Below are 16,506 nucleotides of genomic sequence, written 5' to 3'. Positions count from 1 at the left end.
ATGTTAACAGTCTTAAAAAAAAAATTAAACAAACCCACAAAAAACCCCAGTAACTTGGTTGTGAAAATTGTGCCTAGGCTGACTAGCAAATTGCTACAGAATAGAGTTATTGACTGTTAAAGATCGCTTAGGAAGGAAAAATACAAAATTTTAAGCTCCAGCTTAAACATTACAGCCTTGTCTATTTTCTCAGTTCAGCAACTGACACTTTCACAAACAGCATCTGGATTGTCTCCATAGCTACTGTGCTGCAGTATGTACCTATCTGGTGGTATGCTATTGAATTACATTGGCTTCATTTACTGACAAGCTAAATGGAACAAAACGTTCAAAAAGTCTTAGAGCTTAAAAAACATCATATGCGTACAGCTAAACAGTGCTTGAAATGCAAAGACTGGCCCTGGCTCTACAGCGTAACAGCTAGTGGTTCATATGCTCATAAAACTTGCCTTTGCTAAGCTTTGTTCCTTGCTAATGTGATCAGGTATACGCAGAAGACACTAAAAATGTGAATCATGTTATGCACTTCTATATAACTTTATGGACTATAACAAAAAAGTCTTCAATCTTTAAATGGGTCGGTAAGGTGTGCAGTTCATATTTCTGCCTGCTAAGGTATGCAACCCTGAGACATTTCTTGTCTTGTGCATATATTGACATTTAGGTACCAGAGAGTTGCTTTCTAGAGTATCTGCCCACTGCTGGAATTATGAATGACAGTGGAAAAATTATTGTCATTTGTCAGCATAGTAGCAGGTTTCCGTGATCGGTCCCTGTCTCTCATTCCTCTGCCAAAAGACACGTATCTCACGTGTTGTACAGCACTGTGCAACGTCACAGGTACTGCTGGTTTGCCTGATTCATTAATCAGCAATATCTGGTGCATGGAGTGCAGGAATGACCATCTTGCTGTGCTCAAAGCTCAAAAAAATGCCTTTTGGGGGCTTGGTGCTATTTTTGGCTGAAATAGTAACTTGAGAGGACTGCTGATACATATATAGCTGTTAAGTTATAATAGAATAGCAGGAGGAAAAAGAGACTATGAAAAAAAAGAGGTTGTAGATTGCCAGATTGTTCTTGTGGGGATCTTGTAGGAATCAATGAAGAGTGTCTGAATAGGAAAAGTGGTATTATTCTCAGAAATTGCACATTTAAATATCCACAGAAGAGGGAAGTCCTATTTCTCTGTTGATCAGCTTTGCACTTTGAAAGAAACACTGCCTTAGAAGCTGTACTGTGGCATGCTCCAAGAAGATACGTGTCTCTGAAAAGCCAGTTCTGATGCTTTCTGTGTGATTATTAGGGGTTTTCTCTATGATCTCCAAGTGGTTTTCAGGCAAGGTTAGAAGCTTCTGGTTGAAGACAGGTTTTCTGGTTTGGGGTTTTTTTTTGTGAATTTTTGTGAATTTTGTTGGGTGGGAGTGTTGATCTGCTTGAGGGTAGGGAGGCTCTGCAGAGAGACCTGAACAGGCTGGAGCGATGGGCTAAGGCCAACTGTATGAGGTTCAATAAGGCCAAATGCCGGGTGCTGCACTTGAATGACTCGAGCGTGTCCAGAGAAGGGCAACAAAGCTTGTGCAGGGTCTGGAGCACAGGTCTGATGGGGAGCAGCTGAGGGAACTGGGGGGGTTTAGTCTGGAGAAGAGGAGGCTGAGGGGAGACCTCATGGCCCTCTACAACTCCCTGAAAGGAGGGTGCAGAGAGGGGGGATGAGTCTCTTGAACCAAGTAACAAGCGATAGGACAAGAGGGAATGGCCTCAAGCTGCACCAGGGAAGGTTTAGACTAGATGTCAGGAAGTATTTCTTTACAGAACGGGTTATTAGGCAGTGGAATGGATTGCCCAGGGAGGTGGTGGAGTCCCCATCCCTGGAGGTGTTTAAGAGTAGGGTTGACATAACGCTGAGAGATATGGTGTAGATGGGAACTGGCAGTGTTAGGTTAATGGTTGGACTAGATGATCTTCAAGGTCCTTTCCAACCTAGCTGATTCTGTGATTCTGTTTGGGGGTTTGGGGTTTTTTTGGTTGGTTGGTTTGGTTTTGTTTTCTTTTTGTTTAGATTCTGGTTCTCACAAGTCTGCTGGTTCAAGTGCAAAATAAATGTGTTATGTCTGTCAAGCCTTATCCTTCTTTGCTTCCCTTGTCGTAGGAGCCTCTTGCTGGCATATACCTCAGGAGCCTTTAGGAATCTGGGGTTTTTTTAAACGTTTTTTCCCTTAACCTAGGAGGCATCAAAATATCTTTCTTTGCATGTATGTATGTATCAAAATAGACTATACATTTCCTGTATAGGCAACAAATTGTACATAACTCTGCAAACATGGACAGCAGTAGTTCCAACAGGAGTATTTTTGTCAGTGGAGGGGTTATGAGTAGGCAACGTGGTGTTTGCACAACATTATGGTGTTAAGAAAATAATTTGTTTGCTATATGAAACAGTTATTTCAGTGAGAAGCACTAATTTAAGCCAGTAAATTTTTCCAGATAGTCATCTCCATTTGAGTCACTCTTGTGTGAAGGCTTATGGAAGCTTTGGTCTGTCATTGCAAAGTGTTTCTCTGAGATATAATGAGCTTCAGGTTACCAAAGAAGTCATCATCTTAACTGGGGAAGGATAATAAAATTATTTAAACTCTGTTTACAGGAAAGTTACTAGAAAAATGCGTTTGAGACTTTAATGTAGAATTGCAAAATTATTAGGAGTCCCTGTTGATTTGGTTTCAGTATTATTCAGTGACAAACTGCAAAGTATAATAACACATTTGGTTAAACGTAGTAAAATGTGAGACAGTTAAGCAAATGATCCAGATTAACATTCTCATCAGTTTATGTGCATGATTTGGAAATGCGTTAAAGTAGTTTTGACTGTAGTTGCTGTCTTAAGTCATGTTAATAAAACTTTTTTGGAAGTTGGCTAATACTGGTGGTTAGATTACAAGTAAATGGAACGATAAATTTGAACCCACAGCTTTATATTGTAAGTTATAAATTAGGTTTCAATTGCTGTAATTCTGTATACATTTATTTTGTGTCTATCTTCAGTGTTTTCCCAGTTTGAGACTGTAGACATATATAGATCTTCTAAACCTGCAAGACAGTTCACACTCTAGTATTTGGTTCTAACTTGAGGTAATAGGAAGGGCAATTCTACTGGAATAATTAGTGTAATTCTTTTTCTCAGCCCTTATCTGGTCAAAGTATGTGAAACACTGCTTTGTTATTTTTCTTGTTCAGAACAGATGTTCCTACATCAAAAACTGCAGTAACAAATTTTTCTTTTCAAAATGGGGGGATTATTTTCCTTACTTATCTGTCCCTGCAGATTGCTGGCATGTGATGTGTTGAAAGATTTTTACGTACGCTGCCAGCAGCAGTCTGTAAGTTTGCTGCCTTACAGGTTGACATAAATATGACAAAAAGAAATGACTTTGTCTGTGGGGATGTAGAGATGTGTGATGTGTTAGTAGAATTGCAAGGCTGCTTTCCTTGTGGTTGATCCTGGATCACATCAGTGGGCTGCAGCTGTTCTTAACTCATATTAAGTTTTCTCTCTCTTAATTTTTTTTTTTTTTTGTAGCAGACTTGATGTTATGGGAACTCTTCAATAAAATCATTCTCTTAGGGGAAAATAACATTATACATCATGCTAAAAAATGGCTATTGTCTTTTTGATGCCAATTTAGGAATTAAAAATGTTGAAGTAGTAACATCTGGTTTTATTACTAGATGCATAAGCACACTCTGATTTTTGTCTCATTTGCTTGATTCACATGCTAAGTCCCATCCTTCTTACCTCACATAGAGTGTAAATGTTATATTTAAAGGTGTTAACAGGTTCTTTTCAAGAAAAAAATCAACTTGCTAAGTTTTTGTTGGAGCATACGCTTGTTTAGTTTCATTCTTTGCAGCAAAACTTCATGATTAAATTTTCTTAGTTTAAAAAAAATTGATAGCCATGTTGTGATCTATGGGTAAAATACGTCTTGCAGTATTTGCATATTGTTTATACATTACTTTGTCTTGAATAAATGTTAGTTCACTCTCAATTCTATTGTGGACAAAAGCTTTTGAGCATGGAAGTAACGAGGCAATGAATGGACAGTTCCTCCTGTAAGCAGCTGTATTGTGTGAGCCTCTTGAAGATAATATCCTAACCAGGACACTTTTCTCAATAACTCAAAAGCTTGACAATCTCAGTGAAAACACTTTTTTCTTGTGTTCTCAAGACCTGCCTCACTTTGCTCTGTAATTGTTGTAGTCTTTCAGCTCTTCCATTTTTCTCTAAATTTATAACTGTTTTTTACTCAATCTGTTTGCTATGCAGAGAATTTCTTGTCTTTCTGTTGTGCCAATTATATTTAGACTCAATGCCAAAGCACCCCACTTCAAACAATTCAGTGTAACTGTATTAATTGGGAGACACTGCCCATTAGAAGGAGTACAGAGCTGAAGACTGTGTGATTTTGATGATTGAAGATACCAAGGTTTTAGGACGTGTACACAATTTTTCTGCAGTTTGGTCCCTGGGCTTATTCTCCGACATCTAATGCATATATAGTGCTCAAAAAAAAAAAAAAAAAAGTTTGTTTAATTTTGGAAACGAGGGGTGAGGGGTCTTCTTTTTTTCTGCTCTGTTAGCAGTCTTTGAAGAACAGTGTTTTTAAACTCACTTCGCCTTTAAGGGCAAGGGTGTAATTGTGCGACAAGTAAGCAGAAAGAGAGATTCTTGGAGTAGGTTGCCATGTTAATTAGGGCTTAAAAGTGGTGGCAAGAACAAGAAGCCAGTCAGTGAGTGGCTCCAAGACACAGCGATGTGTGTTCATGCGATGTGGTGCCCAAACCAGCCAGTGCTCCAGACTCAGCATATTGGGAAGCACAGGGACAAGATGCTCAGCAGGCTGCACTGGAGCCAGTTTGGGTTGAGTTTATTTATTAGTTCTTTCTCTGTGCCAGATCTAGGTTGGCTTCAGCCAGCGTCGCTCAGTTTTCTCTGTTCTGGCCTTGTTAGTGCTTCCAGTAACGTGAGTCCGAAGCCAGCTTAGGTCTGATGTTTTACCAGCTCTGGCTTTGCCGTGTGAAAGCAGTGAGATTGTTTCCAGCCATGAATTGTCTCCGGAAGCTGCGTAGGTGTGTGTATGTAGTTCTGCACCTGAGCTAATAAATCCAACTGGATTATAGCAGATTTTTTTATGGAGCCAGCACAGTGCTTGCATCTTGTCATGGTTAATGAGAAATTTGCTGTATATATATATAGATAATTTGGAATTGACTATATTTGACTTCTCTCTATATATTCTGGTGTCTAATGCAGTTTCAGTCCCTGATATACTCTGAAATTACAAGTCTGATCAAACTGTAATCACCTAAATTTAGATAATTTGAAATCATTGTCATATTACAGCTGTAAATTAGTTGTATTTTCCCTTTTTCCTTTCATTTTCCATTTCCATTTCAGCTTGGTTAGACCTCTTCCAGCTGCTTCATTGCCATTGAGGAAAATTGAGGAAAAATATCAACAAATGGGAGGCATAGTAGTATAATGACTTTTGTATATATATGCAGAAGGTATCATCAGTATGTTTCCCCATCCAAGAAAACATTGATCCAATAAACGTGCACTGTACCATTTGGCCAGAGCTGTATGTCCCAAAGCACAGTATAGGAATGGAAAAGAGCGTGGGAGAAAAACAGCAGGTGTGAAAGTGTTCCTACAGAGTAAGAGTAGCACTAATGACCTGTTTGTCTTCATCAACAGGTTTCAGGGGACGGTTACAGAAAGCACTGAGGCAATAAGTGGTTGTTTGCTGGAGCTTTTTAGTTTTTTGAAGTCAAACCTTTAAAAATTACAGGAATTTTTATTAGGAGTGCAATGAGAAGCCAACCTGTCGAAAAAGCATAGGTAAATTCACAGATTCTTCTGTTGACAAAAGGCCAAATCAGATGGACTAAATAGAAGATTACATTATGCAAAGGAGTTATGGTGGCATTCACTAAGATCTTCTTGGTTTGAAGAGAGTTGCATCCAAGGATCATTCCTGTGAGAATTATTAGTAAGTGGATTCTTTAAGAGGGAATTGCAGGATCTGGGTAAAGATTACAAGTTAGAGACAGTCTTGCTGTTTCTTCTCACTATTTCCGTTTCTTCTTTCTGTGTTTAGCCTTTTTTGGTTTATGACTTCATGCTGTAGAAATTTCAGGAAAGTTGTGAGTAAAACTGCTGACATTATTGAATTTTTGTGTGACTCGGTAACACTCACTTTAAAAATAAAAAAAATACGGCAGAAACCTGCCATATGCTTTTTTTTTTTTTTTAATGTGTCTGTGATGATGTAAAATAATGACAGTTTCTTCATAGTGATCTCTGTATTCTGACTATTCCCAATCTTAATGTTTCTTTAGGTTGTGGAGAGCACCTTGTCCGAACCATACTGGCCAGAGAATGTTCATGTGCTTTGCAAACGGAAGATGCCCACCAAGCTCTCCTAGAGACTATGCAAAACAAGTTTATTGGTAAGTATATGGTGCTAATTGCTTAAACATTGCATAACATTGTGTAAAATGCAATTAACCCTATTAAACAAAATTAAGATACTTATTTTTGTGATTTCTGTTGAAGCCTTATGTTGCAGTTGGCTTCAATTTTAGTGCTGTGTTACATCTAAAAAATGTTAAATCAAACCACAGAATATTATTTTAGGAAATCTAAAGGAAAACCCTTGGAAATATCTCAATTGTTATGTGAGTCATAGAATACCTGGAGAGGTTTGAAGAATTTCCTGCCTGAATCACTGGCTGTGGTGTACAATTGCATGTTTTAGAATTGGTGGTTTAGGAGCATTCATAAAAATTATTCATCATGTTAACCCTTTTAAATATAATAGACCTCAAAACCACTGCATGTTCTTATTAACTGCTTTGAACAGACAGATTCTGGTTTGCTGTTTACATGGTGAAATTATTTTCCTGAAAAAGTGAAGTAGACTTCATTCAAGGCTATTGTAAATTAAAACCAAATTTTTTCCTTGATTTGACTACATGACTGCTTATACATGTTTAATTTCTTGTGAATATAGATCTAGTTTTCTTTCTTCAAGTCATAACCAAAAATATGGATTTTAGAATATCTATATAAGCTTGAACTTTTGAAGATAGAATAGTGTCCAGTGAGGTTCTGGCATCTATGTCTTTAGAGCCCTTAAAATTTTTGAAGCGTTAGAATCCACAGACAATTTTGACCTTCTTGTGGACAACATTAACATTTCTTGTACACTGTGTTGCCAAAGTTCATTTTTATGGTGGTTTATTTAGAACTGAAGGAACCATTGCTCTTGGTCTTGGCAAGCAATGTGTTCCAATTTCTTTATTTCTGTTTATAATGTTGAATCCATATTAAACTCTGCTTCCGACAACATGACATTTGACTGTTGGAGGGGAAGCCACCTTCACATGATAATCTATTACTGTGTTGCAGTCATTTCTCAGTGCTGTAAGAATGCAGAACAAAGTAATCCTGGTATGTTCCCCAAAGAGACTATAATCCAAGCAATTTTTTGTATTTAATCACTTATTCCAGTGCACAGTGGCACAACATTGGGGATTTATTTACCCAAGAGAAGTCTTTAGGAAGGGTGCTTGTCATAGCTTCGCTAATTTGGAACACTGCTCTGAAGGTGTTGGATGGAAGTGGCCTAACTTCAGGAAAGTCAGATCTTTAGTCCATACTCTCAAAATTTATTGTGCTGTTTGTGGTAGGAGTACTAAAAGCAAGCACAAATTGTACATATCCTTATGCAATTTCATGTTAGTGCAGGCATGCACACAAAATGGAAAGCTACTGCCCAAGTAATTCTTAGAAACTGTCTGATAAAGGACCAAAAAATTCAGGAACTTTTTAGTTGAGGTACCTCCTTTAAGTTGCTTTGAGTTTTCTGGGTTTTCTTTTGGGTAACTGTTAGCAAAAAATGCAATTCTTCTCTTGCTGTTTAGTCCAAATGTATTTTGCCACCAGTTTCCATAGCAGATGCTTTTTTATTTTAAATGTTAACTGGCTAGTATGTGGTATATGCACTGTGTTCTTTCCTGAAAATGTGAAAATGTCTGTACTGGACTTGAGAACACACTGAATGTTGCTAAGGTTTTTGTTATACCTGAAACTATTAATTGCAGAGAAAGAGTTGCTGCACAGACAGAGATACCAGGCTAATGTGTGATGTCATATTGCCTTGGGAAAACAGACTAAAACCAGCAAAACATGGGAAAGTGAAAACAATGAGAGACAGTATCAAATGAATGCTTTTCATGATAGGAAAATTTTTAAAAAATAGTGGTTTAGAATTCCTTTTTAAAGTTTCATGTTTTAATTAGGGATAGGTCTGTCTGGTATTTTCAGAAACTTATCACTGCAAATTTTTGTTGCCTGACAGCAGCAGGTATGTGTATTATCTTCTCAGTTATACTTTGGGGCAATTCTGATGTGGGGAAAAAAAAAGATAGAGCCACCTTTTTTTGTGTGTGTGTGTGTAGGTGAAGTGCTTGGATTCTGTGTTTTGATTAGAAAGCATAAAATCTAGTTTACCCTCAGCTGTCATATGAATGAAGACTGACTGAGGAAAAGCTCAAAAATCCAGATACCTTTTGCTCTTTACATGTGACATACACTACTGGCTACAGACTTAGTAGTAATTTTGGGGAATATTGGCAACTCTGAAAATGGAATGCAAAGTTATGTCTTGCTAATATAGTGCAACAGTTGAAAACATTTGTTATGCTTAAATCAATAGGCTTGTACTAAATAGTTTTTTTTCCTGTGAATTTTCATAGATGATGTGCTAGTTGATATCTCAGGATGTATGGTATGATGCAAGATTTCTTACCGTTGTGAAACAATAGGATAAAACGGGCTAACAGCCGACTTGCTGATAGCATGGATTCTTTCCTTGCTGGCCTTTCTTGAAGCCTTATTTTGTGGTCTTGTCAAACTTTCACCAGAATTATAATGGCCCAAGGCCAAGGGAAAAAAAAAAAAAAAAAAAGGGGGAGCTTTAACAAAGCAGAGATAGAATGTTTTGTCAGAAGTCAAAATGTGCGTTACTTGTACTGGAGGGGGGAACAGCTGATTTTGGCAGTTGCCATCAGATTGGTGCTTCCTGTTTACAGAGCTCTCCGAGTCTCCACAGAGCCCTGGGAATCCTTCCAGCTAGGGAAAGCCTGGCTTAAACAGTGAGTGCTGGTTAAACAGCAGGTGATGAGCAAACTAATGGCAGATGTGCTTCTCTCATCCTTTCTAAGAGGCAGCCTACTATGGATAATGCACAATGATGGTTGAATTGGAGACGAGAGAAATTAAATTTAGATTTTTCTAACTTGAAGGGCTTGATATCTGTAGCTGAAGAGCACCGAAGACTTGGTACACAGTGAAGAATGGGGTTCTGTAAACACAAATACCTTCCAAACAGAAGAACAGAGGGTTTTGTTACTCATCATTCCTTTCAAATGTGGCCAAGTTTGTGGAATGTAGACTTAGAGTAAATGTTTGTGTCATCTCACTGGCGGGAAATCTGGGCTGTTAACAATGGCAATGTTACGAATTGTACTTTAAAGCTGCTTATAAAGTATTAGAAAATAATGAGCTGAAAGGCATAGTTAGAATCTGATATTTGTTCTTCCCCCACTGGAAATATGTTTGTCTATTCTTGTATTTTTAAGTTGTGCTTCAGCTCACAAATGAGCAATATCTGCAGAAATGTAATAGCAGAAGGATAACGCTGATGCTTTCTCCTTTAGAAATTTTGTGTCAAGTGCTTCTCTCAGGAGTGGGAGTTTCGACAGTTAGCAATCATAGAATACGAATTTCCTGATTATGAGTTATGCTTCTTGGGGGGGAAGAAGCTTCATACTTAAGCAGTTAGAGGACTGCCAGTGACCGTCATTGCACAGTGTTCTTGTTACTTTATATTTTGGTGCTGCATCATTCTAAGCTTTGTAGTATCCTTTGTGATTTTGTAACGGAGGGAGAATGCTGTGGAAGCATTATTATGTCTTCTCTATGACACAGAGGAACAGATTTGAGAAGCGGATGATGCTCAAATTTCAGATAACCTATTTCATCCACTGCAAGGTTATGATTTCACGAGTTTGTATTTGATGGTAGACAGAATTGAATAGGCCTCTTCATTATCTATACAATAAAAGCAGCTGAAAAACTAACACAACATGGTGATGTTACACGAAGATTTGTCTAGGTCCTGCCTGTGCTTCTCCTTGTCAGGGGCACTGGTATTTTGTTGGATCGTGGTCCCCTCAGTTATTTATTTTGTTAAATCTGACCTGTAAAGTTTGAAAGTACAGGTGCTTTTCTTTGCAGCTTCTTTAAAAATTCTAAACAGATGTTTTAACTTATCGTGAAATAAGATCTCTGATTTCAGACAGCTTGCGCTTAAACTTTTAACAAATAATGGTGCATAAAATTAAAAGCAGGCTTCATTTAGTGCTTTTATATTCCTCTAATGTTTATTAAATTGTTAGCTTGAAGTTCAGTGGGATACACAGCAGAAGCAGAGTGGCAAACAGCTTCACTTTAAACACATTCTGTACACAAGCTGACAAAGTCCAGCGGCACAGGTAGTCTGTAGATTATTGCCCTGAAAAAGTCTGAATTTCACTCACATTGCAGCACAAGAAGCTTTCGAATTGTTTAGCTGTACTCGCTTAAAACTGGGGGATGCTAAAGTGCTTAATTGGTCACACCACGCCACAGTCAGTGTTTAGAGCAAAGTTCTGAAGACTTTGAAAGCTATGTAAGCAATGAAGCTGGTAATGGTTTCTCTACTATGGAAGAGTATGAATGTAAAACATCTGATGAACAGCTGGTTAGTCCTTCAGCTGAGTAAGTGTTAAATAAAACACTTCTTTCAAAGTTTAGTATCGAATCTGTGCTAGAATGCATCTGCCCAGTAGCTACAAATGGGAAAAAAAGCACGGGATGAGAAATGAACATGTCCTATCAATCGCATGCTCTGGAGGAAGCAATCTTCATCATGGGAGCAGTTTAATTTATGACAGACACAGAGGAAAAAACGTTCTTCACTTGTAACTGTATTTCTTCCAGAGCAAGGCTGAATGTTGAGGCCTTTATTTGCCGTAACGCTTGTGAAATCTATATGCTCTATCCCTGGTCTGAGGCTGAACCTGGGTCTTGGTGTTTGGTTATGGTTGCTCTTGCAGAACTTGATGAGATCAGCGAATGTGGAGTTGCTGTGATGACTTGCTTATTTTTAAGAGACCGTTACTGCAGATTAATAATGTACAAAATATATAAATGAAAACTTGACACTGCTTTCAGATAGCAATAACAGAGTCGTCGAGCTTAGAAGGAGGGAAATGTGTTTTGTAAAATGTAATTTTGTGACCGGGGGAGGTGAGGATTTAGACCAAAACTGTTGAAAGATGGTTTTTGTTTGTTTTTTCCTACCCCTTCTCTCTGGTATGGCCAGTCAGTGCTAACATTATTAGTTAATGCTGTAGTTGAAGTTTTGCTTTGGATTTTTCATGCCAAATTCTTCAGCGGTATGCCAGTAGAACTGGGAAGGAACAATGAGTTTCATGAGACTTAAAATGGTATTAAAAGCCCCAGGTTTTTGTAGCTTTGTCACTAGCAAGCTATGAGATCAAAGATTTGTCTAGCAATTTGATTTTATTGCAGTAGAAAATATTATTTTGGGCTAGTAGGCATATTTTAGTTTTTTACCTAAATTTTTAATTGTACAGCAAGATCTGTCATTCTTAAGAGTACAGAGGTGCAAAAATGGTCTAGGAGTGTGGGAGCCAGATTACTTTTTCCTTCTTATGAGAAACCATTATGACCTTAATATACGTGGCAGTATTTCAGTTGCACCTTTTCTGTTCCTGTTTAAATACTAATTAAATATAATGTATATGAAAAAATGCCATTACCTATATTGTTATTTTTTACAGAAGTCTGCACTATTATTTCTTTTTCTCAATGGCTTAGCTGTAACAAAATGATTTTTAGAACTAAATTAATGAAATATGTTTCCAACCTTTGAATTCAGAGTGTTTTGAGAACACTCAAATTAATTCCTGTGTACAGTACATGGATCCTGTTTGGAAATAAAGTATAATACTGCTTTTGTACCATTATTTTTACAGATTTAATGATGGATGCATAGTGTTCAGCTGTCTAGAATCTTGCTTAACATAGACTTATTCATCTGCACTGTATGTTAAAATGCACTCTTTAGCATAATTGTAATTCTCAGTAATAAGTCTGCATATCCAGAAATATCTTTGTTTAAAAAAATACTAAAATATTTGAATCCCTCTTTTAACTTTTTTTTAAATTGCTTTAATTGGAAAATAAAATACATTCTCTGTTTTAAAGAATGTGCTGTTTCGTGTGTATTTAATTTGGCTTAGAGTCTGATTTTTAAGAGAGGAGAAACAGTCTGTCTGAATTTACTGTGATGTAGAATACTGTAACATATTACTGTAGGCAACTGTTTTTTACTGCCACTTTTTAGAGGTTGATTCCTCACAATGTAGCCAGTGAAGTGAATTGGAGGCACATACTATATTGTTACTGATTTTGCACTGACATGGTTTAGCTTGAAACTGCTGGTGAAAGCAATTGGAAGGGATGAGGGTGTAGTCACACAATTTGCTTCCGATGACTCTGTGGATGTCAACCTTCAGCAGAAGTGGGGAAATGGCCCGTGGAAGTGGCGTGGGTGAGAAGATTGTGAAACATTGCAAGGGTTTGGCAAGTGATTGTATGTTTGTGTCTTCATTTGCTGATTGTGTTTGGAGGTGAGAAGGAGGGATATGTTCTTGTTTCAGACTTTTTCTCCTTTCCAGAATAATATTCATTCTGCAGCTGATGATAAAACGGTGTGAGAGATTAAAAGTTGGCTCTGCATTGTTTTTTTTTTTTTTTTTAAAAAAAAGAAAAATCTTCAGTAGCTCAGCTGACAATAATAAATCTCAGTAATTTCTTGAGTTGCAACTGTATTTTGGCTCAATCTTTATTAGTACGGTTCTGAACCATGGCTGGCTGCAACAAGAAAGCCAACACAATCCAGTCATTTTCATCGTTGCGTTGTAGTAGATTGGTCAAGGTGCTACAAATGAGGGTAGCCTCTAGGTTCTGGGTTTTGATGTGCACCACTGGGCAAGTAACGCAAGTAACAGATAATGTGTCCTGTCTTCTTTGCTTTATTTCCATAATGCAAACTTTTAAGACATTTCCTGGTTTAATATTCCATTCAAATTACCCACTACAGGTCACTCTAAGCCATTTTACTCATCTCTATTACCCCAGTACTACCGTTATGGTCAATTCTCACAAAGTTAGTGCAGTAAGACTTGGTCTCATTTGGCATAACCAACATTTGTCCTTACTCCAAGGGCCCAACTCATGTTATTCTTAAAGAAGTCGGCTTCTTGCTTATCTGGTGTGTTTTATGAGTGCTGAAGTTAAAACTGTACTTCATCATGTTTTTATCATGCTTTTATCATGCGCAGTGCTATTAAATTAATCCTCTTCTTGAGTTTTCTAGTTGAAATAACAACAGAGTGGCAATGGACTTCAGCAAAGGCTGAATTAATACAGTCAGCTTTTGAGTGTTTAGCATGGACTTCAAAGGCTCTGAATTATGTGGACTGGTAATAAAGCTTCCACGGTGCATAACCGTTGAAGGAAGTAACTTGGTTCAGAAAAAAATTGTGTACATATTTAGGGCAATACAATGGACAGCGTGTTTGAAATCAATAAATAAATGCTATTTATGCTGACAGAACTGGGGTTCTCATGAGCATAGTTGTGCATGTCTAGGTAGAGCAACTCTTTGGATGAAACTGTAAGATGAAGAGTTTGTTTTATGTGCTTGAAGCTCAAGTTTTAAATTTTTTAACCCCTTTAAAAAAGAAGTCTCACAAAACACACGCTTTGAGTGATTACTTTTCTCATCTTCTACTCCACTGAAGAAAATGAACATTTTGCTCTTGCAAAGAAATCCCTGTAAAAATGAAAGAATTCTGATGAAAATGTAGTGTTACGTGTTTTGCTGCAGAGTCTTTACATGGAAAGAAATACACTGCCAAGTCTTCTCTTAAAGTTTAAAAAGAGAGAGTCTAGCATGTGCAAGTTATTCAGAATATTGAATATTTGAGCAGTGATGATGGCACATAGTTGACAAAATTATTGGGAAAATGAAGAAATACGGGATTGGTTTATTTACAGACTTTTCTTTCATCTGCTCTTTTCTGAGTGTGCAAGAAAGGAAAACACTAAAAAAAGAAGTAAGTGATAACCCAGTGTAAGCATTTCTAGAACAAGACTTTACTGGCATCAATTCTATAATCTGTAGTTGCTGTCTGTTTTTATGCACATTCATACAGTCTTAGTGTTTTAGTATGGCCTCAAATATGCTATCTGCTTTAAATAGTGTTTGCTGACTGTGTTCTGCTGAAATAGAATATTTCTAACCATTCTAATTAAAGGGATTATTAGTATTTTTCACTGGAACCTTGAAAGAGGAGGAGAAACATTGCTTATTGAAAAACAAAACAAAACTTTTTCTGATTGTTTGCAATGATTTTTCACCACAGCACGGCTTATAGCCTGAATAATTTATGAAATTGGGTATAAGATTAGGTCTGCAGGACCAAGTTCAGGCTAAGACATTGTCTTTGAGGTACCCAAGTTTCTGAAGTAAAGATTAAAGGATGCATGTCCCCTATGAAGAAAACCACTTTTTTTTTTTCTTTTCGTTCATTTGCTTGCAGATATCATACCACTTGGTTAATGCAGTGAAAGTATAAGAGATATACTTAGCATCTTGGAAAGCATAGAATAAAAGATTTTGATTTGAGTGGTAAAACTCTTCACAAGCCTTTCATTTCTATTTTAACCAAACATATTTTCCTGTTTTGTTACCTATTATGTTAGGATTGGCTGGATTCTTGGTTCACGGGGATTTGGGTGCAATGAATGAGTAATACAGTAGGTGTAATTGGTACCTGCTAATAGTTCTTGTACAAAGCAAGTGGTGCTTTAAAGATAATATCTGTTTGTATTAGATCAAATAAGACATTACTGTTTATTAAGCATACCACATTTATTATTTTCCTGCAATATGGGCTTCTATTGTAATGACCACCTTGTATCACTTTTGAACATGCTTTTATGTCAAGAGAAAACATGGTAAAGCTTTTAGTTTTCCTTACAGTAAAGCTTGAAGTTGGTTCTCATCGGGTTTTTTTTATGTTGTTATTTGCATTAAAGGAGTCATTTTAATCGTACAAATAGCTGTGGGCAAGTTGAAGGAGGCTGATGAGTAGATCTGCTCTAAAGTTCTTGTGGCCAGCAAATCCTTTTACAGTGACTGTACACTAGACATAGTATGCTAATTTATTTAAAAGAAAATCATTGAAAAGAAACATATGAAATGCTTGTTGCAATTGTACGTTCAACTTTAAAATCACAGTGAATTGCAAATGTGTGACTAGGGTCTCTTTGGGCTTAAATGCAAGAACTTGGTTAATTTTGTGGCTCAAGATATTTTAAATCATATGTAAATCATACCATTGTTTCCACATTTAAAACTTATAGGAATCTCATTTCAAATTACAAACCAGGAAAAAAAAATACTTAAACTTGATTCAGCTCGCTTTAAAACTTTTCCAGCTTCTGATAGAAGATGTTTTATATCATATGTCTTAAATTAACAACAGAAAAGCCACTGTAAAAAGTAGGATGTGTTTTGGCCTTTCCGCTAATATTCATAAAACAGCAAGGAAGACAGTCTATATCAGTTTGATGATGTCTATGTACAAAGTGCTTTAAATTGGGAACAATGAATAAACTGTAAAAGTGACCCAGATTTGCTTGATTCTTTTCATATGTGGCCATCTTTATATTAATTATAGCACAGAAAGAACTAAATATTGAGACATGGGTTTTTTTCAACTTGACACTCCATTATTCATTATTATATCTTCCTTGAGCCACAAACAAATGGTTTTGCACTCACAGATGTAATCTCCAATATGTTTTTTACCCATGTAGCTCTTTTTCCTTTTTTGATTACCAGTAGATTAGATTACTATTTAGGAAGTTACTCATTAGAAACACTAGAAAAAAAAAAATTGATGCTTTTGTAAAAGCACTGGTTGACCTGACAGTCTTGTCAACCCTTAGTGACAGAGGGAGGGCAGGAAAGTCAAATAAAAAAATACCCAAGAAACTATTCCTATTGCAAATAATTCTCCCCAATGATTTTACCCAGGTTCACCTTTTCTAGCCAATGAAGATGGTGTACTGGGAGGTGTGATAGTTCTTCGCTCTTGCAGGTGTTCAGCAGAGCCTGAATCATCACAGGAAAAGCCAACTTTACTAGGTAAGATATTTTTATTCATTTTTACTTGAGCTAAGTGCTAACTCAAAGTGAAAGATGAAATAAAAACTGCCTGTGTGTGTTTACCATCGTT

General features: G+C 36.9%; 1 protein-coding gene across 4 annotated transcripts in view; it reads left to right on the top strand.

The window, feature by feature from the left end:
* Nucleotides 1-16,506, top strand: part of TASP1 (taspase 1) — a 90,147-nt gene that overhangs the window by 54,869 nt on the left and 18,772 nt on the right. For all 4 annotated transcript variants that reach the window (XM_074817234.1, XM_074817237.1, XM_074817233.1 and 1 more), the window contains 2 exons: nucleotides 6,400-6,510; nucleotides 16,305-16,415. In XM_074817234.1, the coding sequence (XP_074673335.1) occupies nucleotides 6,400-6,510; nucleotides 16,305-16,415 (222 nt within the window). The remainder of the gene's footprint in view (nucleotides 1-6,399; nucleotides 6,511-16,304; nucleotides 16,416-16,506) is intronic.

This window comes from Strix aluco, chromosome 3 (assembly GCF_031877795.1).
Source record: "Strix aluco isolate bStrAlu1 chromosome 3, bStrAlu1.hap1, whole genome shotgun sequence".
Lineage (NCBI taxonomy): Eukaryota > Metazoa > Chordata > Aves > Strigiformes > Strigidae > Strix > Strix aluco.
The sequence above is the reverse complement of the archived record's forward strand: the minus strand, read 5'-3'. Positions and strand labels throughout refer to the sequence as shown.